Source organism: Aulostomus chinensis, chromosome 5 (assembly GCF_037954235.1).
Source record: "Aulostomus chinensis isolate RoL2024-O1b breed Wild chromosome 5, RoL_Achi_v1.0, whole genome shotgun sequence".
NCBI classification, from domain to species: Eukaryota; Metazoa; Chordata; class Actinopteri; order Syngnathiformes; family Aulostomidae; genus Aulostomus; species Aulostomus chinensis.
In genome coordinates this window covers 13,633,327-13,655,101 of record NC_141324.1, presented here as the reverse complement: position 1 = coordinate 13,655,101, position 21,775 = coordinate 13,633,327, and the positions used below count along the sequence as shown (strand labels likewise).

Genomic DNA, 21,775 nt, shown 5'->3' with positions numbered 1-21,775 from the left:
TGTTCAGTAGCAGTCATCACATTGACATTCAAAAACCGAAATAGATGTGATGAATGTGTCATTTAATTGTTACTTTAAAAAAAATGAAACAGCACAACACGTATAAAACTGTGTTTAATTACCTTAAATTTATGCACAATTTTGAATCTGCGCTGCAAAAAACAAGCACACCTCTAAAGTGACCTTGTCATTTTTTTTTGCTATTTTGTTTGAAAACATGACATTACAAATTCAACATGAAATTTCAAAATGAACTGGCTGTGGGGTAAGAAACCAATGTAGAGCTCACCGATTTAGAGATTTAAATCATGTATAGGGGGAAAAGGTGGAAAGTTGACCCATGGAGAGGCCACAGAGATGAGCAAACTATTGTGGGTTGATAGAGAAAATAAATTATATATTGTGAACATATAACTTGTTCCCACAATTTAATTAATATAAGGCTGCCAGTATAACATGTTTCCATCAAATTAATTCAATGGTTGGAACAAGAAATAACTTGCAGAGTAACTAAATTGAGGGGACAAGTTATATTTTGTAGCCTCAATAAGTAAAATGCGACAACAAGTTATATCTTGAGGCCACAAATTAATTAAATTGGGGGACCAAGTATAACTTGTGGCCTCATAATAACGAAAGTGTGGCATTAAGTTACACGTTGAGCTTAAAAAGTATCTCAGAATCTCTTGAATCTTTTTCGTTCGCTATGGCCGCTCCAGGGCTCTGTGGAAAAATATAAAGTGAACATGTTTTTATAACGTATGAGAAAAAGCAGCAAAAAAACTCAAATGATAATTTGCAAATAAATGCAAGAGTGAAAATAATCAACCACAAAACTGAGGGAGGAATGTAAAAACACTGGTTCAATCTGTTCTCTCTAACATGAGTGTGTAATGCCTGCCTTTCTGTCTTAAAGTTTTCATATTTTTACATTTTGATGAAAAGCATCTCTCCACGAGAAATGATTTCAGTGATGAATGAAATGATAGACGGTGAAGTCAAGCACAAGGCTCTTTTTTTTCTTTTGTTTTCATGAACAGTTTGGGTCTGTTTATTATATCTTTCACAAAAACCCTGAAAAAAAAATGTAAACCAAAGTTAACTGGCTGGAATGAACCTTTTTGGGACTCAAAAAACATGAATGTGTGTACATGTCAGCAGCTCAAGGCTGATATGGTGATGGACAGTTATGAAATCAAGGGATGATTGCAATGCTAATCTGAGCCACAGGTTTAGAGGTCATTTTTATCCACTGATAAGACGCGTGGCCGTCCGTTGCATTTGTATCACTCACTGCAAACTGTTCGGTTATACATTACTCAAGTGAAACTAGAGCACAGAAACCTGAGCTTGTTATATTTTCATCAGTTTTTCCTGACAAACCTGTGTGTGTGCACAGCTTCAAGGACAGCGCGGCGGCTGTGAACTCCACTTTCATGTTCTCTCCCTACTCAGACAGATGCTGAGAGCGGCAACAAGATCCCATCCTTTAGTCCCGAGAGGAAGGAGAGAGGAAAAACAAACTCATGGAGAGCTGACAGTTTCTGTATTCACAGATTAGTGCATGTTATAGGATCTGACTCTTTTTAAAAAAAAAAAAAATTTAATACATCAGCTTTGAAAATATTCCCGCAAAACACAAACAGGTTTGAGATTCTGGGAGTTTTTATTTTAAAGCCATCCATGTGAGCATTTCAGGGTCAAGTAAGAGTTGACAACATACAACCTTTTAAAATTCACAAGCAAAGAGTGTGTTAAAAAATAATGCAGCATGCAAATTCTACTAGTACAACACTCCTGTACCAGATATAACACAAGACAATTGGACACATTGCAGCCATGGAATACATTTCCTGTATGAAAAAAAGGAAAGGAAAACATGGTGATATCCTCTAGACAAAAAAATGTCAAATACTTCCAGCTGTTTAAATGGATTCCTATTTAAATTAGAACCTAAGTTGATGATGAGTGAAGGCGAGAAGCTGTTGGAAACAACAGATCAGTAAACCACTTTTTAATTCAATTTAAGATAACCTTACAAAACGAAATAACGCGAAACATTCCCGCTAACAAAGCCTGGTGCACCATGACCAGGTCAGAGAGTGCAGTGCAAACAGTGGTTTTGGCACTTAGGGATTGGAGGTAAGATAAACAAAATGGCAATATAGGTGCTGGATAACTGACGAGTCAAAATGGAGCAGAGCATCGAGAGGTTGGTGTTCAGAAGCGGGCACGGATTCTGTCCAATGGATCTGTCTGCCACATATTGGCATCCCAGGCATGGAACCAGCCGGTGAAAGTCGGCGGCTCCGCTCCCTGTTTGATGGTGGTGATGGGCAGTCCTCCACGACCAGAAGGGTCTGAGTCCACATACTCCTTAGCTGCAGAAGAAATAGACAGGGTTATAAAAAACAAAAAAAAACAACCACATCAACTTTTGGGAAATATGCTCATTTGTTGAGCTCGACCAATCTCAGAACCCATCGACTATGCCGGACCACTCAGCCTCTGGAACTAAGGAATTTTATATCAGGGTTTCTGGTGTAGCCAGCAGATATGTGGTCCAGTACTTCTTTGTTCCATCATCGTTCATTGTAATAGTCCACATATAGTAACTTGAGACACTTGGATGGAGTTGAAAGATGACAAACACATGAATATTGTTTCAAAAAGTAGTCAGTTTACACTCAGTTAATAGTTTAAAACCACTACAACAGCTTTGTTTGATCAGACGTGTCTGGCTCTGGTTTGGGTGATAAATAAGCACCGGGTGGCGAGTGTAGGCTACACTGGGTCACAAAACACTTAAAAGCCATTAATCCAAAAGCTAAAGCTAAAACACCCCGTAGAAATGAGAGTTTATATAGTCATGGAAGACGTGAAATAAAGAAAAACAAACAACAATTTCTAAGGCTGGAGAACCTTTGGAAAAGTAGTACAAATGAGTATCAGAATTTAACCAAATATAATGTGTGTGGGGGGTGGCACGGTGGTGCAGTGGTCAGCACTGTTGCCTCACAGCAAGAAGGTTCCGGGTTCAAGTCCCGGCTCCAGCACAGGAACTTTCTGTGTGGAGTCTCCATGTTCTCCCTGTTCCTGTGTGGGTTCTCTCTGGTACTCCAGCTTCCTCTCACAGTCCAAAGACATCAAGAGAGGACGAGGCTGATTGATACTCTAAATTGACTGTAGGTGTGACTGTGACTGTGAATGGTTGTCTGTCTCTATGTGTTGGTCCTGAGATGGACTGGTGACCTGTCCAGGGTGAACCCTGCCTCTCGCCCGTAGCCGCTGGGATAGGCTCCAGCCCCCATGACCCTTAATAGGAACAAACGGAAGACGTGCCGCCTCCTGTTGTTAATGTTAGTTAAATATACTGTTGTAAATTTTGACTCTGGTTTCAGTCATACTAACTTATTGATGTGGTTTACTGGAACATTTGATGGAATGGAGTCATCGTTAATGTAACTATTTGCTGACGTGAGAGGAGCCTGTTAAGATTCCTGCACTCGAGGTTTCACAGACTCTCAGGCCATTCTAAACAGTGGCACAAACACGGTTTGAAAATATTTAGAAATACTTTTTAAAGTTTTAAAGAAACAGGAACCTGATATGAAGAGGAACAAAATTATACGGGTACATTGATAGGCCAGTTTCACAATTCCTCACGACACAAAATCTACTGTTGTAGTGTGAGGTGCTGAACCATCTCGCTTTATCTAAGCTGTGATTCAGAATTTTCTGGTAGCAATGTCTGCTTTGATTGGTACATCATATTCTTGTGTCAGGGTTAAGTTACGCTTTACCAACCTATTTTGGGGGCTCCAGTCTTCTCCGTGTCATTAGCCTCATTGCCAACCCAAATGAAGATCTGCAGGGAAGAGACAAACACGGTCACCAAGAGTTTTATTTGTCAGTCTTGGAACCCATAGACAACAAAGAAACTCGACACATTCGCATCTCCTCTTCCTTTTGGCACATAGAGGTTCAATCAGCAACTTGAGATGCAAAAATGTAGCTGGAGTTGAGAAACACATCCACGACTGGATAATGCAAATAAACTACAAGGCTAAATTGTTGTCAGATTACAGTCAATAATTGTCAGCCTCCTTCGCTCTCATCACTGACTCTTTAACTGCATGACACTCAAGCCAGCTTGGACGACTACGAACCCAGGACACCTCTGATGCCAAAATCTTGTCCTTCTTCTTCAGACTCTAGATTAACATGCTGATAACTGTTAATGTAGATGAGCGCTAAAAATGTTCATCTTACCTGGTCCCAGGTATCCAGGAGCATTACATCATCAGTTGCCAGGTCTGACTGAGTGAAATCTCCTGGTACTTCTTCAACCTGAGTGACAGAACAACACGGAATGACAAGGTTGTATCTAGGTGTTTGATAAAGTCTGTTACCAGTCATTAACGCAACAGAGTCACACATCATGTTAGCCTAGCAAATCATTTCATTCTGTAACTTACACAGAGTCTTCCTGTTTTGTTGGAGCAGCCAAACAGACGTGGGGGTTTGACCACGTTCCGCAGGCTCTTGGAGGTCTGGTAATCCTTCTTGCTGCCCAGAGCAGACCAGAACCCAGCTGGGAGAGAGGAAAAACAAAACAGTCATCAGATTAAATTAGTTTGTCCTCGTCTTTGCTCCGAACAGGAAGTGAGTCAAATCCTCTACCAAGAGTGAAGCTTGTGGGTTGCATCACCTCCCAAAAATCTGTCAGAGCCAGAACACTTTTATCAGTGTCATTTGTAAACAGAGGTCTGCAGGCCATGTGTACGAATGACCGGGAAACAATTAAGGCATTTGAAAGTTCAAATTTTGGATGTTCAGAGACTTCAACAGCTCACTCAGGGCATTTTGATATGAGAGGAACAGAATAATGCTTCCAGTTATGACCAAATAACACTGGTGATGTACTGCGAGCTGAGTGTGTGTACATTCATTTTTTTCCGTAGCAGTAAAAAAAAAAAAGACAGACACTCGGCCAGCTGCTTCTCATAGACAACAATGTTCAGGTAACAAACACATTATGCTCTGCTGTCAGTTGTCCTTCAGTTGTCTGGTTGAGAACCCGAAGGACACCCACCTGGCTCCTTGCCTTCTGCCACCTGGCTGGCGTTGCCACCTAGGAAGCTCACCACATGCTTAGCGGCCTCCATCTCCTCATCACTGGCTCCCAACCCCCGCCACACAAAGAGAGCATTTGGAGTTTTCAGTACAAACACGTCATTGGTGTTCAGATTGGAGGCAGAAGGTTCAACCTGAGGAAACACACAGATCTGTGAGAGGGGGGAATCAAGGACACACACAACCCACAATAGCAGAAGACAGCTCACCTCCACTGCTCGGGTAGCACGCGAGGAGCTCTGCCGGATGTGGAAGAGGCGGGTGCTGCCGGCCTGCGTCTGCCCACCTTTCCGTGAGGTTCCTCCGCTGTGGATGATCATGGGTTTGCCCTGAAACAGGCTCATCAGGTGGGGAGGCTCCTGACCCTGAGTCACTCTTACCTGTGAATCATGGCTCAGTCACTAACAAACTCTACAAGAAGACTGCTCTTGTTTACAGGCAACAGAAAAAATTATGACTACATTTTATTCTGTTATAGAAATTCTTCTCATTTAAATGTTTTTGTGTATATTAGAATGTTTGAAAAATCTACTGGCAGAGTTTTGTAATTCATCATAATGATTGAAATCACGGCCTGATCTGAAAAAAAACTTGTCTGTGTTTGAGGTACAATATTGTAACTTTGTCAAACATTAGCAGGTTACACCCAACACAGTCATTTTTTCAAGACAATATTTAATAAAATGTGTTTTTGAATGGAAACCTCAGTAGGTGATGTAGCACCACTTGTTGGCCAACCATGCCAGCCATGAAGATGTTTCTGAGGATTCAAATTAAAGGAACATTGCCCTCTGCTGGTGATCTTGGGTGAGTTTTTTTTTTTTTCCAAAGCAGGAGAATGAAATAATTTAAAAGATCTTTTTTTTTCTCTCTGTCATAAAGCACAAAATGCTCAATTTTAATTCCCTCAAGTAAAGAGATACTGTTTTATTGGTATTTGTTTGTTTGTCATGGTAACACAAAAATTACGTAGGTGACTTTCACCACACCTGGTGGAGGGGTGTAACATGGGTCAAGGAGGAACATCTTAAATTTTGGGACAGATCTATTTTACACAGCAATATAAATGTTGTTGTTGTTTTTTTCATTCTGAATTTGGCTGAGGTCACAGAGATGGAGGCATTGCTCTGTAGTTCCGGTTAGTAATCTTTCCAACAGCACACACACACACCTGAAGACAGCTCACACTGTCGAAACTTGTTTGCCCTGTCTCATCTCCTGTTGCTCTGAAAACCACTTTTACAGCTTAGGAGGAGACGTTAGATATCTGTTTTGCAAAAGAAGTTCTGCTTAATTTTGACACCACATCTGCAACTTATTACACAACTTCTCTTCTCCAACATCTCAATACAACATCTACGAGAACATAGCTTGTTTTAATGACAGGAAATGACCGTGAAAACCTCAGTGTGCACCAGTGCTTGGCAGCTAACCCTATGGAAATGTACAGAGGTTGTGGAGAGTCCAATAACAAGCTCTAACCTGAACTGGGGATCCTCCCATTGAGTCATCCAGCTTCACTGTGAGAAACGCTGAAGCAGCCAGTTCATCCTGCGTGCACTTCAGACCCTGCCTGACAAATCACACATACACAGGACATTTTAGAGTGCATACATGATCTTCCACTGTGTCTTCACTATGAGCGCCAGGACAACTTCTAATTCATTCTTTCTTTCTTTCTTTCTTTCTTCTAAATGTATGTATCTATGGACATTTACAGGACTAATCAAACTTACACAAACAGACACACACACACACACACACACACACAAACATATATGTGTGTGTGTGTATATATATATATATATATATATATATATATATCAAATATATATAATCTAGCAACCAAAGGGTCGCTGATTTGAACCTCACTTTCCCCATGACTATGTCCAAGTATTCTTGAGCAAGATACTGAATGAACCCTTATTGCTCCTGATGGCCCTGTGATGGACTGGCGACCCCGCCTCTCACCCAATGTCAGCTGGGATAGGCTCCAGCCCCCCATGACCCTTAATAGATAAGCGGTACAGAAAATGGATGAATGAATGGATGTGTATATACCAGGTGTATATAATGTGTTGCTCCCGGCCCTGTCTGTAGCTGTAGAGGATGAGGTAACAGTCTCCACCGTAGAAGTGACCATAGGTAGAAGGATCCACGGGCACCTTTTCTCCATTGTCCACACGCCAGATCTAACAGCCGAACCACAGACGTTTTGGTATTATTATTATTATTATCATTCTTATTATTATTATTATTGTTGTTGTTATTTCACTCTTACCTGGACCTTGCCCTTGCCGTCATCCACCATGCCATGCTGAGCTGCCATGGCCTTGTTCGTGTGCAGGGTGGAGGCATCGAAGGGCACCTGCTCCACTTTCGCAATGCGGCCCATGGTGTAGGCCTTACTTGGGCCGGTGGTCTCATCTTTGTCTCTCCAGTCACTGAAGAACTGCTTGAACAGTGTCGTCTCAGCCCCTGCAGGAAGCACTTGGATCTGCAGGGAAAACGTGCAGGAGAAGGAATTTGTTTAATCTTCTCCATTAAAATGTGACAAGGAATTAAACAACATGCAGAGTTCCTACGTGACTTTCATCTGTTTCCTGAGTGTTAATGTACATGACAGAGTTACCTGGGTCTTACTGGAATATCCCTTATCTTTGATGAACTTCTGGCCAGCTGACATGGCAGCTTTACGTTCTGACATGTTGGCCTTGGGACCTGGTTGAAAGATAATCAGATTAACACAATGTGGAGCCCATGATTCCCTCTGTGCTACCTATAGCACTCTTGGACTAAGTTGAACTAACTAATATAGAGCTATCGCAGAACTATTATTACAGTTTTATGAGTATGTTTGATGCATAAAGCCGTAATTAATATTTATAGCATTTTGCAACCCTTTTTTCTCCAAAAAGTGGATATAATGGAGTCTATAGTTTTGCCAGCACCTTTCCAAACAAATATGTTCCTGTCCACCCCATTGTCCAGAATGTAACACTCCTCCAAAGACAACATGGCCTGTTTGAAAGGACTGGTTGGAGCCACGATGGACACATTCATGGTGCCAGATGCATCAGAGATCTGCCAAGGGGAAGAATATTAGCTTTCACACTCAATAGATTCACCAGGATGCATTTTTTCAGGGTACATGAAATGGTACATGAAGGCACGAACATTAAAATACCTTGAAATTGTCTTTATTATGTAAATGCAGTAGACAAAGCTTCAGAAATCAATTCATGAGAGCAGAATTCAGTCTATAACTCAAGTTTTCACATTCTGCTAAATCTTAAATCCTGCTTAAAAAAATGTGATGAATAAAATCAAAATTTTCACCCAGAAGTCAAAATCAGATCAAGTCAGCTGTGTCACTCACCATGTAGAGGGCACCCTTCTTCCTGTTGCCCATGTCCACCTTGTCATCATCAGGTGTACTGGGGGCAATGCTGGATTTGGGCCCCAAAGCCTACACCACAACCAGATAAATTAACCACTTTGAACCTCCTTTTGTCATAATGAGCACGCTCACACACACACACACACACAAAAAGATTTTTTTTAACTTTTTTTAGACTCCACAGTGATACTGTATAAGCAAACCCAACCCCCTCTCATTACGCTTCCCTGGAGTTTACCCTCTTCACTTGAAAAGAAAGTGTTTACAATGCCGCCTTGGCACAGAGCTGGCAGCAGAGCAGCACACTACAGAGGCAGCATTGTGTCCACTGGTTCCCACATGGAGTAACTCACTGGGACACGCTAACGACATGTAAAGCTTCTGCTCACTGGAGAGCAACTTTAGAGGTGAAATATTCAGTGTGTGCGTGTGTGTGTGTGTGTGTGTGTGTGTGTGTGTGTGTGTGTGTGTGTGTGTGTGTGTGTGTGTGTGGCACCTCTATGATTGCTGCAGGCTCCTCCCCCTCATCCACCAAGTGCAGCTTAGCTCTGCCGTTTCTCTCATTATCTCTGATGTCAATGGCGACCTCAGAAGCCTTCAGCCTCTCAAAGCGGTTACACTCGCTGCCACACCACTGATAGATGTCCTGCAGCAGAGGAGACGAAGGAAATGGAGTTAAGTGTGAGTCCTCACTGTATCACAGTGGAAACGTGAGGCTTCGGCCATTATTTGGACACGTTTCCAACATATGAACAGTCACGCAGATGGAAGTAACACTAACACACACACACACACACACACACACACACACACATACACACGCACACACACTTGAAAACAATTATATGAAATAAAAGTTGGAATGTCACAAAGTATGTTTGCACATGAAGTTCTCGGGTACAAATTGAGTAAATGCTGTCCCTTGCTGTCACTTTAAACTAGCCTACTGGGGCCCTATTGTAGTTTTTATTCTAATACATTTATCAGACAGTTCCAAATCAAATTAACTCTTAAGTTAATATGTTGCACGAAGACTTATTTTCATACCTATTAGAATTTACAATAAAGGGAAATTAAAAATGCTTTTTGGAACACAAAATCCACATCAATACATCAGCAATAACAGTAAATACTGTTACTTTTTCATATTTTATGTAAATTTTAGCAGAGGTGGCAAAAATCCACACACGCTTTACTGAAGTTGAAGATAATTGTGGAAAAAAGACTTGTAAAGCTTCTGAAAAGCTTCTGAAGTGTACTCAAAATATAAAAGTTAAAGAAACCTGCTGAACGGCTACGGGTTGCAAATTGGAGAAAATAATTGAATTTTTTTGTTGAACTGAGGATTTGTATTGTATCAGAGACCATCAGCCAATCACTTGCAAAGTTGTGCATCAATGTAAAATAAAGCAATTGATAAATCTCACATGACTTATAAATGAAGAGCCTGTTATCAAATGTATGAAGTAGAGAGTACAGATATTTGTGTTAAATGAAGCAACTAAAAGTAAAAAGTACAACTGAAAAAGTAACTGACGGACATCATTCAATCAATAACAGAACAAAAGCTGCACTAAAAAGTTCATGCAATTAATCACACCCTTGCTCCTTGACCCCTGCCTGGGTTTAGCTTGTAAATGGAGAGCTGCAGTAATCAGCTGGTAATCACTTTTTTTTTTTCACCACGAAAGTGTTTGTCACAATCAGAACTGATATGTGATTGATTTCGATAAATTACATGTAATTAGAACCATTTCTCACTGACCTGACAGCCCTGGAAAAAAGTTGTCAAAAATACTCAACTACAGAAACTTGAACTACTGTGGTATTTGTACTTTTTGTGTATTTATGCATTTCAAGTAACATTTCAAAGCTTGAATTTCACTGATAGTATCATGTAATATTTTTAAAAGTGTGTGTGTCTTTTGCATAAATACATCATTGAAAGAAGTCACCTTTCCCAGATCAATAATGAAGCAGTCTCCCTTGTTGAAGCTGGACCAGGCCATGTCCACCTCTGTGGCTCGGATGGCCCTCCGACCCTTGATGTGGAGCAGGCGCCTGACGTTCATGTCATTGGTCACCACATGTTGAAAACCAGACGCCACACCACCTTTCTGTAAGATTCATAGTTCAAGTGAGGATGCATGCAGAAGCACAACACAAAGGGAACAAACATGTCTTCCTTTCCATCATTAACTCAGGTTTCATTGCTTTGTCATGGCTAAGTAAATAAAAGTCACATATGCACGATGCACGGGGGGGGGGGTGGAGTTGGATGATTTCATTTAAGCTCAAAATGTACAGCACACTAAGGAGGAAGTGTGTTTTACGTAACATTTAAAACCACAGAGTTAAAGGGCCAAAAACTCTACTGCCAGATAATGAGAGTAGCTTGCATACTTTAAACACATGCACAGCTAACACAACAAATGTGTCTCATCATGGAATGGGAAACATGGAAGTAACATGAAGCTCGCTTCTGGACCTCAACCAAGTCCATTCTGTGCAGCAGTGCTGTACCTTGGAGGCAGGATTGTCTCGCAATGTGCCGTCCTCAGTAAAGCCATGAAACAAAAAAGGTATTTACAAGACTTGCAAATGAAGCAACAGGACAAGAGACACTGCACAGAAACTAAAGTACGAGAGCAGACACAAACGGGGACTTCCTTGTTCTCAATCTGTCCACCAAGGGCTCAGCAGAGGCACACAGTCTTATTAGCATCTGGAGGAGCACTCTGAGGCTTTAAAATGGAAACCACATTCATGCTGCTAGTCTTTGAGACTTTGAGAGAGGCAGTAAAATTTTCCATGGCAACAATGCAGGCACTGTTTGTCCTAATGAAAGGATTGTTTCCTGATGGCGAATTTACCAAAACTATGAAGACTAGAAGTGCATTTAGGGAGTGCTGAACTCTGCCAAAATGTTAAAAAATTTCCCTTTGGAAGTAATGGGCTCTTCTTTGGCTCATCCTGGCCGTGCGGTTTGCTTCTGTTTCTCCCTCTTGTTCTGAATAACATTACATAATTGTGCATGTGGGCAAAGTCCCCGCACGTACGCTGCGCAGTTTCCATCCACCAATTTTGCAAAAGCAGTAAACAAGTATTTCGGCTATTTACATCCAACCAAAGTTGGGAGGAAGTTTGGATGATGTTTCATTTTAATGAGAAACAGACGGGTGGTCTAAAAGTGGCTTGTGCCTTTCAAAGTGTCTCACTTTGAACAGGCTGGTTGCCTCGGTTACAGACAGACACACCCTGGGATGTAAACACTGGTATGGCAAGCTGTTTGTCCTGTGAACCTCAGACTCATCAGCTTAACCAAGTGGCAAAGTTCATACGGTGCTGACAATCATTGAACACATTTAGGCGCGTATTCTCATGGTCACTGTATGTATCCTCTGCTTTATTTTTACATGCTGCATAGAGTTGACAGCATGTTTAATGTATGGAGGATCAAAACTGCCTGAAGAAATAAATCAATAAATCAATAAATGACTCACAAAATACAATTTAATGTAACCAAACCAACAGCATAATTAAAAGGTAACTCAGAAGATCACAAAAATTTAAAGGAGAACCAAAACTGCCGAAACAAGGCAAAGCACAAAAAAAACAACGACTTACATCAATGTCATTAAATAAAACAAAACTAACATTACAAAAAAATGTTGTCAATTTGTTGATGAAATGTGAAATTAAATTATAAACCTACTTAATTTATTTGTTTCATTTCACTCTGTGTAACTCCCCTATTTATTTATTTCTTCTTTACTTTTTTAATCAAATAGAATTTAAGGAAAAGTAAAACATAAATATCATGTCACATTTTATAAATCAAGTGGTTCCTACATTTATTTTTTATAATATTTTCAGTGCCTTTAATAGTATATTCGTTTATTTGATGAGTATTTTTTCCTTTCTTTCTTTCTTTTTGATTTTGGCAGTTTTGGTTCTCCATACCTCAGACCCTGAACCCTTCTGATTCTCACTTTCCCTCGAGCCCAAACACAAGGCTGAGATTTGTTCGAAATATACAAATCATTATATTATGGTACAAATTTATTTACTGCTCATTAGCAGGTTTTAGCATGTTAACATGTCGCACTACGATGGTCAACATGGCAAACATTATAGCGGATGGAAACCAGGAAGTGCTTATGTACACAGAGCTGAGCTTGACTGGAGGCTTATAGCTATGTTTGCCCAAGACGCTTTAACTCAAAGAGGACTTGCTAACTCTCTTTCCATGCACGTCTATGAAATATGAGCGGCCCAGCTGAAGGGTTTTCGTTTTGTTCAGTTGAATAACTTCCAGTAGCCAAAGGAAATAAAATTATATAATATTTGAAAAAAGGAAAGATTATAGAAAAGCCTGCAGAGAAAAGCAATAAGATCATGTGACAAATAACTTCCACGCCTTCTGAAGGTCTCAAACCAACGATCTAAAGTACACTGTCCATGTACAGCTGTCCCTTATGTACACTGAAGCTCACCTGATACTTGATGCCTGCCTTGAAGTAACCCAGAAAGGTGTTGGATTCGCTGTTCTGCACCTCCCTGTACTGGACCGGCCCACCACCCAGGAAGTCATCCAACTGCATGGCAAAGATGGCCGCTGCTCCACTCTCATCCTGTGAACACTCATCTCCTGGGAGGGGAAGCCAGAGAAAAATACAGGTTTATTATGAGCTCAGGTGGTAGAGTGGCTCTCCAGTAATCCAGTTCGATGCCCGGCTCCCCAGGGATCATCTTAAGGCAAGAGCATCAAGTGGGTATTTTAAAGTGCTTTGAGTGGTCAGTAGACCGGAAAAGCTCTTATATAAATGTAATCCATTAACATTAGCATTCCAATTCATTACACATCTTTTCAACAGAATCATATAAGTGCACCGAATTAGTGCTGCAGATCAAGTTTCTAAAACTTCAGAGTAGCAAACGGTCTCTGCAGTGATCTACAGGGCCCCGTGAGTCAGACACGGAGGGTTTGAATCACATCCACCACGTCTGCAGGAAAGCTACTTTGCATTTGTCAGCTGGCACACAACACGGATAAAACTATTCAGTAATTTCACATGACTAACATCCATCCCAGACCAAGGGATTAATTATGTTTATGTGTTATTGCAACATCTTAGAGATGGTTATGGCTACGTGGCCCTCTGTGAGGCTGGCTGCGCACAACACAAACATGTAGTGACTGGTACTGGAATCTAGTGGCCAGCAAGGGTATTCCTTATGTGACTCATTGTGTTTTATTATGTAACTGCAGAGCATGAAAAAATACATTGCTCCCAATTTTAGACATAATAGCATGTCATCGTCTGTTTAGTGCAGTCCTGAAACAAACAAAGAGGGGACTGTGTTGCTGAGAGGATTTTCACAAACTGCTGCGACTTTTGGAGAATTGCAGCGACTCCTACAGAGGAGGATGATATCAGCTGCCCCATCCGAGCTAAGCACACCCCCAAATCCACAGCTACAGAGTAGCAACCGCAGAAGGAGGATGTCTCTGAATACCTGAAGGGACTTTCCTGCAGGGACATCTCTACCTCCACACACGGTGAGCTTCAGAGAAGATGCTTCGCTTTAAAATTTGTAGCTACAGCTCAGGTTCTCTTCATTCAGAGAGTACTTTTCACCTTCTTTATGATTCAATTATTGTGTAAGACCAAGTCCTAAAACAGGGATGTGAGTAAGCACTGTTGTACGTCCAGTTGCCTCCTCTCAAATTCGTCCATAGGTTTTTCTGTTAAATGCCTGAAATGAAGTCAGAGGTTCACGTAAGCTCAAGATAGTCTAGCTTTTTACTCTACAAAATTAAACGTATCAGTAAATGCCACACTTGTGATCACAAAAATCTTTACATGTCTGAAAAACAGCGGTTGCTCGAGGAGACTACAAATATCATCATGCTGAACGCAGAGAAAGCCTGAAGGTAGATGTGAAGTTGAAGCCATTCATCAGAATAGTTCATCCTTTGCAGTGTTCGCTTTGTACTTCTGCCTCAGACATCATAAAAACTGTGTCAGTCTGAAGTAGTTAAGCAATAAAAGCATGACATTACTAAAATAAGTAACTTTTTATGGGAAGTTCCTCTTTTGTATTTGATGCAAAAAAAATGATAATACAAGCAAACGATGTAGTATTAGTCTGAATTTTTAGAGGTAATGAATGACCCTTAGGTTGATTATTGAGCCCGGCTGTCCATCGGCACTGTGCGCCTGGAGCAGTGCGCAGTGGTTGTCTTACCCAGCCACATGTGTATGTTGTAGGATGGGGCTGAGGTGGTGAAGAGCAGCAGGTAGGCGTCCCCTGTGAAGAAGTTGCCATGTAGGGCCTTCGGAACAGGCTTCAGGTCCATGTTCTCGATGCGCCACACCTGCAGCCCCGGCTGCTTTCCAGCACCCACAAACTCCTTATGGGAAACCATGATAGCTCTGGGAGAGAGGAGGAGACAGCAGGAGGCGAGACGGAGGAAAAGAAGGAGAAGACTATTTTAATGTTTTTGTCTTGAAAAGCTTTACTGCATCTGCGACATTCTCATTTCGAACCCCGGGGAGACTGTAGATGATACGAGATGATGAAGCACCAGGGTTCCTCGGAGTGGCAGCGTGCTGCTAAACACTTACGTTATGTGACGACCTCTTTCGGCCTGTTGGTGTTATTTTGAACCAGACAAATGAGTTCTTTAAGCAGCAGTTATGGCTGCTGCTGGCCCCTCATTTACTGGTTCAGACAAAGTGGGTGGAGGCGTTTTCCCGCATTTGTGAGAAATTTGTCGCGGAGGCCATTGGAGATAACCGCGTTAAAGAAACATGGGAATTTTGCATTTTCACAAATAATCCTAAAATTTGTTTTTAAAGGTTTTCAAGATGAAAGAAGCTGAACGCATTTATGAAACTCAAGCCGTCAAATCTAAAGTAATATCTCGAATATAAAAATTAAAGCAGATAGCGCTAGAATGTTCCCTCGATCGGCTGATATTCAATCAGTTAATACCACTTGCGATCTGAAGCCAGATAATAACCGCTGTACTCTTTCCAAACTAAACTTCCTCCTGACTGATATGGAGTGAAAAAGTCACGCGCTTGGCAGCTTAAAACCTGAACTCACTGTGGTGCATTCCAGTAACTCACCAGCATCACTGCACCTGACATGGCAAAGCAAAAGTTTATAAGACTATGAGTCATCTTGTGATGAGAGTGATCTTTTGCACCACCCAGGTTCAAGATTATGTAGATTACAGTTTGGCCAGATTACACAACAGCCAGATTACAAGTGGCAGCAGGATTATTGCAGCGAAGCTGACGTCAACTGTGATGCCACATTTACAAATTCCACTCCCTCACTCGGACTCACAGCTCTGTAGCATAACATATAATCAACAAGCGTCCTTTACTTCCACTTGAACAACAACAGAGGATGGCATCATACTGTTTGGACACGTGAATCCAGGCTCTCATCCATCAGCACCACCTGAAGTAGCCCTTATAGTGGATATTGCTCAGCTGTGGCTTCAGGTTTCAGTGCAGAAAACAGCCAGCAGACTTCCTGTAACAGGCTGATCAATAAATGCTGCATCATGGACAAACCAATCAGGACTAATGGGCTTTTACTTTCTGGAGCCAGACGCAGAGCCTACAGCCGTGATGTGTGGCATGATACTGCGAGTCCTGGACGCTGGAGAGCGTCTTGAGTGAGTGACCTCATCTCTCCTGCAGCTCTGTTTTTCCTTCTCTAACTTGAAGATAATTATTGCATGCATACAGTTTCCTTTAATTCGCACTACTACCCCCCCCCCACGTTATATAACAGCCACACTGCCTCGCTTTTAATAAACATTCTCGCTTCTTCACACTAAAAAGTGTTGACAAAAAGTTTATTTTCCGCACAAGCAGGACATTTTGTGACCAAAAAACAAAAACAAAACAAAAAGAAAAACTACTAGAGACTTAGAAGACGCCTTTTTTGTTTCGTCCTGCGGTGGAGAGGCAGAACATCTGGAAATACAATCGCGACATAAAACCGCAAGAGGAGCGCTCGAACGCGGCGAGCGCAGTCCACACACGCAACCTGTGTTTAAGAATATAGAAGGGTTCGTATGCTCGGATATAGAGTAGGTAGAAGAGGAAAAACTCACAGTTTGAGAGATGAAGCACACGGGGGGAGAAGACACAACAGGACCACTGCTGAAGCCTGAAGATGTGGGAGTGAGCTTCCCTTCCACTCAGTTTGCGTTAATGTGTAGCCGATGAGGAGAAAGAGGGGGAGTGTCACAGGCCCGAGAGGACGGAGCGCTGATTGGTGGACAGCAGCAGCAGAGCTAAAGATGCTTGCTCCGCAGAGGATCGTAACGGCAATCCTCATCTGGATCACATACACTATGCTTCATTTTTAGCAGATTCACTCTGCTACTCTTTGACAGTGCAGGGAGTCTCACTGAGAGTGTCAAGGAGTAGCTGTTCAACAGGTTTGTGTCGGGCTTTTAGGAGTCGTGCGAGTGGAAAATGTGCCTCCCTTCATTTCCTGCGCAGGCAAATGATAGAAAACAGCCCCATCAGCTTCTGTTCAAGGAGCAAGGAGCTAGAACATAACTACAAGCTTTACTTCCTGTTTGTATATTTGGGGGGGGGGGGGGGGGGGCTGCTATCGTGTTTAAGAATAAATTTCTGCGTCAGGATATTTTACAAAAAAAAGCCCCATTGTGTTAAAATTCTCTAAACATCAACAGGCAGAGACTTGAGTTCCACCAGGTGTTCATGCTAACGCTCATTGGCCAACTGAACAGGGACATCTTTGTTCACAGATGAGTCATAAACTGCTGATTTCAGGATGAGAATTCGACTCAGGCAACAGATCCCTCTTCCCGTCTGTTTTAGCATTCAACTTTTGCTGCTCACTTATGCTTTTATCAGATGAAGGCTACACGAGAACGGAGACACATACCAGCGGAACATCAGCTCGACAGAAAGTGGGGTTGAATGATTCACCATTCAAAAAGAAACTTTCCCTAAAGTTCTTATTGGTCTGGATGTGTCAGAGTGTCTATAAGCAGAAGAAGCTGGAGGAGTTTGTGGACACAAAGGTCCCAGTGTCTGTAATTCATTTGACATGAATAACTTCCACGGCTGGTCATCAAGACATCACACATCATAAACAAAAAAATGTGTGACATCCCTCCATCTGCGTGACATATGTGTTGGTGTGTGTGTGTGTGTGTGTGCATAGCATTCAAATCAGATTGGACAGGAGACAATGAGGAGATCAGAAGAAGCAGCTGCGCCACAGCCACATCTCCAGCAATCAACTCTTTACTCCACAGAATTCGTCGTGTACGTCAGTATTTTTGTTATAAAATTGATCTCACATACAGTACGCCTGAAACGAGGAAGCTGCTTCAGCACTCTGACCTCATGTGTTTGTCTGTGGGCAGAGAGTCTGGCTACTGCCAGGGAGGGGTCCTTCAACAGGATGTGACATGCAGGCTGGATGGCTATGGCAGAGCAGCTCCATTGTCTCCTAACCACTGCACATCCTCAGTGACAAAACCACCCCCCTAAAATGGATTAAAGTTTTATCAGAGGCTCACACCGTAAGAATTGAGGCCACCAAATGAGATGCAGGAAGCTGTAATTTAAAGTTAATGATAAACTCTCAGATAAAACGTCAACACTGCGCTAAAATTGAACAAGATGCTGTGGAGGGTTTCTGGAAAGGACTGACAACATTCAAACAGGCTAATACATGCAAGTTCAACACTCATACATCCACAGGAAGATTGTTTCCCTGTGACATAACAGATATTTCTTTCTTTAGTTCATGCTCAGCTAAGTTAACTGCACTGAACATTAACATTACATGTATGTAAAGGAGTCTCGTTACCAAAGTCCATAAAGTCCATTTCCAAATGTCCACACCGTTAAAACTGTTTAGAACATTAAAGTTTTGGAAATGAAGTTCAAACGTAGCTCTTCATTTTTCTTGTATAGTGGCTTTTGGTTCAAACTGAGCTATGTTATGCTAAACTACGCTAAGTTTGGCTATGCTAGGCAGCTCTAGCTGCAGGCCATGCTACGCTAGATCTGTAAAAACAGATTTCATTTGCAGAATAAGGAGTAGAAAATGACTGAAAGTATTACCCATCAACAGAGTGAAGATGGACGTGTATCAAATCTCAACACATTTTAACATTCTAACATAATAATAATAATAATAATACACTTTATTTAAAAGCAATTAAGAATATGTCTATAGCATTGTAGCCAATATGTAAAAAGCTGCTTCATTCTCTTACTAAAGAAAAAATATTCCACTCTATGAGCAAATGAGTGTTTTCATGGCAACGGCTACAGGAACCTCTTCTTTATGTTGTACTTTTGCCTCCTGGAAGGAACCATGTCAGCATCAATAGCATTTTCATTGTGTGTTTTTAAAAATAAAATGTTTTTATTTAACTCAACTCCATGTTTGTCCTGTTAACAGAATACACTGTTTTGTTATTGTAATCTAGTTTGTTCCAGCGTCCCCACAGGGCCAGAGTGATAAGTCCCACTCCCTCCTTCACTGAAGGAAGGGTCAGTTTAATCAGGGAAAATATGGTGGTTGGAGATAACAATGACCTTTCAACAAGGTCCGCCATTAATTCATCATTTCTGTTGTTCTAAGCTACGTTCACGTTCACACCAAACAAGCTCCTCCATCCACCAAAGCTCCATTAGAAGAGACACTGATCAGGTCTGACCTTCATTTGAGGAGGTCATAATCGTAACTTCTGAATTTGACAACTTCCACAAAATGATGTCGTTTTTGCCAAACCCATCATCTCATCTGACAGGATTAAAAATGGAGAACTTGTCTCCACATGTACTCAGAGCCAGGTTAACTCTTGCGGTCCATAATGCTGTAAGATTTTTCCATGTCAAAGGTGGCGTTTGTGCTCCTGGGTGTGTGGAGTCAGATAAGGATTGCACAGCCCTGCGGTGACAGGTATAGAAACCAATCTTTCACCGCCAATGTAACGAAGGAAACTGTCAAGGCCACCAGGGACAATAACCTGGATCATCCACTTGTACTTGTAACATCTGTGACATGTAACCTAAATAGATCACCTTCTGAAGGCAGTAGGTGGGGCATGATTGATGGAGTACGAGAAAATCATGACAGCTGCAGCACAAGCTAGAGCTAACATCCTGATGATAAACATGAGCAAACAAGGATCTTCTAACTTCAACATTGTGCAGTTGTTTTATTGGGCAGTCCACCTGATACACACTAAAAGTCGATGTAGACTGCTTTATGTGCCAGACAGCCAGATTACCCTCCACTGCTCTGTTGTGTGTGGGCGTGTGTGCGCGTGTGCGTGCCTGTGTGGTTAAAGTCTAACCTGAATTAAACCCGACTCACACGTCTGGCTTGAGCATTGCAGCAACCTCAGTATGCAAACTATGCATGCAAATTCAAGATTGTAATTTCATGACATGGAACTAAGTGGTCTTCTAACCCAACAAGAGCACAGTTTGATAAGTTTTTAGATGGCACATCGATGTGCAAAGTCTCACTTGAGTAAACCTACAGTGGAGTTTTGGAACAGAAGATTCCTTTTAAACTTCGAACATCTATCTTTAATGTATAGTGGTGACTGGTGACCTGCCAAGTGTGTGTATTCTTCCGTCGCTATGTCTAATTTTACTTTAAATATTTTTTTAAAAAAGGCCCTTAAAGGAGAAATCAATACTAACTTGTGCTCTTGACGAATAGCAAAACTAATATTGACAGAATGAAAATAGTTCACACAAAGTGAGGGCTGCTACTTTTGAGTAAAGAATTGAACTTTGCTAGAAGAGACTTCAGTATAGGGGAACTGAAGGAGAGACACACTCACACGACATACCACTGTGGGAACCACATCCTCTAAACTGAAAATGCTTCCCCTCAACCCACAAAAAGTCAGCAAAAGCAAGCGAGAAAAGCTAATCTAAAGACACGACGCTAAGAAATGTGCTTGTCTGAAAATACAGCATTGCTACCATGATCTCGACTTGTGCGAGCTGTTTTGTTGCAGACCTCCTTCCGCTACATGAGCATGAAGGGCAAGCTGGCTTTGTGGTCGTCTCCAATAGCAACACACACACACTGCAATAAGCCCTTCGCTGCACATTAACACACACACACACACAAAGAGGTTTTGCCAGGGCTTATTGAGGAAGTGCAAATATGAATAGCCCCCCTCATAATCAGCCTGCTCGCTGATGGTTCACCTGCCAAAACAAACACTTTTATGATTTGAACAATAAAATGGTGGAGGGGAAAAACTGATCAGTATTTATTTTCATGTACTGATTTATTTCAATCTTCACCCACGATTTCACAAGGAAAAAATGCAAATGACGCATCCCTGAAAAAAATAATAATTCCACATCCCTCATCTCCTCTTGCTCCAACTCAATTTTTTTAGTTTAATGTTTTGAATGTTGATATCACCCCCTCCACCTCCAGTTTATCTTATTTGTCTCCTCAGTAATCTTTGCTTTTTCTTACTTGTCCTGGTATTTCTTTTAAACCCTCTTGTTGTCCATGGTTCAAATTTGAATGTGGCTTCCTTCTGTCTAGCTGCCATGAACAGAAATGGTTCCACACCAAGGAAGTAGAACTAATGATCACTAGCTAAGTTCAGTTGCTTGTGTTTGGTTAAATTCTACAGCGTTCGTTGTCCTTCCAGATCAAAATGACCCAGCGTAACCTAACAGGGCAAAGGGTGACATTATTTTGCTTTGCAACATATATTCTGTACACACACAGTAGAAATGTAAAATCAGTGTTAATGGGTTGGGGTCCACTAAAGGGGTTAAACGCAGATAGTGGTGATAAAACGTACTTAAATTGTACTTAACTGCTTTGAAACAATCAAACCAGACCGCATCATTTTTGACGCGGGAGGACAAGCGTATAGTTGAAGTGAAGATGCGAAGACGAAACAAGGGTTAAACCTTTGTGTTTCTACTGATAGTTTTGTCTGCATTCAGGTCTGAGTGGCACCATTTAAATTCTCTAAATGTCCTGTGCAAAAGGCAGAATTGACAACAAAGCTGACCTTGAAGTGATGTTGTCTGGTTCAGATCCTGAGACCTCTCAGCTCAGACAGCTCCCGTCTAAGGAGGGTATCGCATGAAAAAAGATGGAGAGTAAAACCAACAAACCCATGATGAAAACAGTTAACAGATATGAGGACACACCCAA

The 21,775-nt window shown here is 41.6% G+C and overlaps 2 protein-coding genes across 4 annotated transcripts in view; both read right to left on the bottom strand.

The window, feature by feature from the left end:
- Positions 1–1,647: 1,647 nt before the first annotated feature.
- scinlb (scinderin like b) lies at positions 1,648–21,752 on the bottom strand. Of its 3 annotated transcripts, none has more exons than XM_086203308.1 (18): positions 21,630–21,752; positions 14,789–14,976; positions 13,033–13,187; positions 11,060–11,092; positions 10,492–10,653; positions 9,033–9,182; positions 8,516–8,605; positions 8,088–8,220; positions 7,769–7,857; positions 7,418–7,633; positions 7,198–7,328; positions 6,619–6,709; positions 5,346–5,516; positions 5,096–5,270; positions 4,479–4,594; positions 4,273–4,350; positions 3,808–3,868; positions 1,648–2,381 (listed from the first exon to the last, which is right to left on the bottom strand). In XM_086203308.1, exons 2-18 carry the CDS (start codon positions 14,967–14,969, stop codon positions 2,221–2,223), a joined length of 2,193 nt encoding a protein of 730 aa, XP_086059434.1. In that variant the 5' UTR covers positions 14,970–14,976; positions 21,630–21,752; the 3' UTR covers positions 1,648–2,220. The 3 variants fall into 3 exon arrangements, with proteins under 3 accessions (XP_086059434.1, XP_086059432.1, XP_086059433.1); XM_086203306.1 differs by lacking the exon at positions 21,630–21,752 and adding an exon at positions 16,680–16,829; XM_086203307.1 differs by lacking the exons at positions 11,060–11,092; positions 21,630–21,752 and adding an exon at positions 16,680–16,829.
- The window catches only part of ccdc18 (coiled-coil domain containing 18), a 19,771-nt gene continuing 19,633 nt past the window's right edge, over positions 21,638–21,775 (bottom strand). Inside the window, exon 27 of the transcript XR_015115741.1 lies at positions 21,638–21,687. The gene's annotated coding sequence lies outside the window, so the exon portion shown is untranslated. The remainder of the gene's footprint in view (positions 21,688–21,775) is intronic.